At 35.5% G+C, this 2,823-nt stretch overlaps 1 protein-coding gene across 1 annotated transcript; it reads right to left on the minus strand.

Annotated features, from left to right (window-relative positions):
* Positions 1-543: 543 nt before the first annotated feature.
* On the minus strand, positions 544-2,111 carry LOC103550630 (zinc finger protein 658B-like). The gene is given in 3 exon segments (XM_008519612.2): positions 544-739; positions 741-953; positions 955-2,111. Coding segments are annotated over 3 exon segments (1,566 nt in total).
* Between the last annotated feature and the right edge of the window lie 712 nt (positions 2,112-2,823).

Here is a 2,823-nt window from a genome sequence, read left to right on the forward strand (position 1 = left end):
GCAAATACAATATATATTTCATTACTGTGATGAAGCATATGCATACATCATTTCAGAGGCTGCTTATATACGTTTAATTCTATTGTCTTGTTCATTTAACTCATTCAAATTTTAAAGTGTTTCCTGTTTTTCAGTGAATATATGTGGGTACCCATACACATATCAGAATATTGGCTTATATTCTATACAATATTTCACATTATATCTGATATTAAACCCGTGATGATATATTATTTCTTTGTAATATATTTTTCCATGTTAAGATTCTGCTAAATGGATTCTCTGATGTATAATTTTTTGAAATCTTGTCAAACACTAAAACATACTCAAACTGTCCACAAAGTTTCAATCATAGACCAATAATTTGATGTACAATTAGCTTTGGCTGCTTACAGAAGGGCTTTTTTTCCCACATTTGTTGCGTTATTATAATTCTTTGATGCTCAGTGTTGTATCTTATCAGTTTTTTGACATACAATGAGTTTCATTTATGGATTTGATTTTTGGGTTTTTAATATTTAAAATATTTAAAGACTTTTTCTCTCATGTGCTATCTGATGTGCCATGGAGTTTGCCTTCCAGCAAAAAAGACTTCTTACATTCATGATACTCATAGTCCTTCCTTCCTTTTTGAATTCTCTGGCATTTAGTAAGGACCAAATTGGGGCAGAACGAGGTATCACATTTATCATATTGACAGGGCTTCTGCCCTGTGTGTGTTCTGCAATGTTCATTAAGATTTGTGACTGTAAGTTTTCCCACAGTCAGTACATTCACAGGATTTCTCTCCTGTGGGTGTTCTCTGATGTGCTTTGAGATTTGAATTGCTGCTGAAGGATTTCCCACATTCAGTACATTCATAGGGTTTCTCCCCAGTATGTGTTCTCTGATGCTCAATGAGGGAAGACTTGTGGCCAAATGTTTTCCCACATTCTGTACATTCATAAGGTTTCTCCCGTGTGTTTTATCTGATGTGCCGTGAGGTGTGAATTACCACTGAAGGTTTTCCCACATTGGATACATTCATAAGGTTTCTCCCCAGTGTGTATTCTCTGATGCAAAGTCAGTTTTGACTTTACACGGAAGGATTTCCCACATTCGGCTCACGCATAGGCTTTCTCCCCTGTGTGTGTTCTCTGATGTTCAGTGAGTGTTGACTTGCAGCTAAAGGTTATCCCACATTTGGTACACTGATAAGGTTTCTCTCCTGTATGTGTTCTCTGATGCACAGTAAGTTTTGATTTTACATAGAAGGTTTTCCCACATTTAATACCCTCATGGGGTTTCTCCCTTGGGTGTATTCTCTCAAGCACAGTAAATGTTGACTTCACACAGAAAGTTTTCCCACATTCAGAACACTCATAGGGTTGTTCCCCTCTGTGTATTCTCTGATGCCTAGTGAGGCGTGTCTTGTTGCAAAAGGCTTTGCCACACTGATTACATTCATAGGCTTTCTTTCCCGTGTGATTTCTCTGAACATGAATGAAGTGAGACTTCTTGTGTAAGGCCTTCCTACACTCAGTAAACTCATAAAGTTTCTCCACTGTGTCAATTCTCTCATATTTAAAATTTGAAATCTGAAGTGCTTGTTTACATTCATTATATTCATTGGGTCTCTTTCCTATATGAGCTCTCTGAGGTTCAGTGGGCTGTGATGTCTGGATTACAGCATTCACACTTTGAGGATACTCATGGAGTGTCTCCTTTGATTGATTTCTTTGATGTACAATAATGGTTGATGAGTAACCAAAGGCCTTCCCAAATGAATCATACTCAAAGGGCTTCTCTCCTGTATGTGCAGTCTGATTTAACATTTTTGAGACTGTGCAGGATTGCCCACATTCATTGCTTTCATAGGGCTTATTTTTTATATGAATTCTCTCACATATACTGACAAGTGACTTTTGGATCAAAGTGCTTTCATATTCATTACATTCAAAGGGATTTTTCCTAGCATGGGATCTCTTTTGGCTACCAGAGTCTGCCATGTACAAGTCTTTACCAGACTCATGAAATCCACAGCATAGCTCCAAAGTGTGAAGTTGAATAAGTGATCCATTATGACAGATACCCTTCCCATTTTGATTATATTCATTAATTTCAGCAGACATTTCTTCATGCTTAGTATTGAAAAGTGACTTCCTACATATATTACATACATCAGTCATCTTTCTTACACAGTTTCTATTAGTAATCATTAATTCTGAAATATATTTCAAACTTTTCTCACATGACTCACATTTATACTGTACTTTTCTTGAACCTACAGAATTCATAACCACATGAAATGCTTTTCCACATGAAGTATTTTTCTCATTAACTAGTATTTTGTTTTTGATTAATGTAAGCTGCTTGGACTGTTGGTCTTGGATATTCTGGCCTCTCTAGACTTTTTCTAGAAGAGAGGAAAATTAATCACATCTGATGAATCATATATTGGTTATGAATTGGTTCTATAATTGTACTTAAATGTGGTTAAGTTTTGGCTTTAGTCCTAGTCTTCCAGAAAGAAAATGCAAATTCCTCTTAATTGGTTGTCTTCTATCTATCAATCAATCTATTTATCTATGAGAAAGAAGTTTTTGTAGTGCTAAAAAGGGGGAGAAAACAGGTAATAAATACAAGTACCCTTGGTATTCTCCAAATGAGACCTTTAATACTGGGTAAGAAATAAGTAGATAAAGTCGTGATCCTTGCATCAGGATCAAACTAATAGTTTTATTTTGAATGCCAAGATAGTCATTTTAGTCTGAGTTAATACTAAACCTATGCTAATCATGAATTCTCATTTTTTTCCCTTTCAATATTTTAACTTACCTTCTT

The sequence above is a fragment of the Equus przewalskii genome, chromosome 1 (genome assembly GCF_037783145.1).
Source record: "Equus przewalskii isolate Varuska chromosome 1, EquPr2, whole genome shotgun sequence".
In the NCBI taxonomy this organism is placed as follows: Eukaryota; Metazoa; Chordata; class Mammalia; order Perissodactyla; family Equidae; genus Equus; species Equus przewalskii.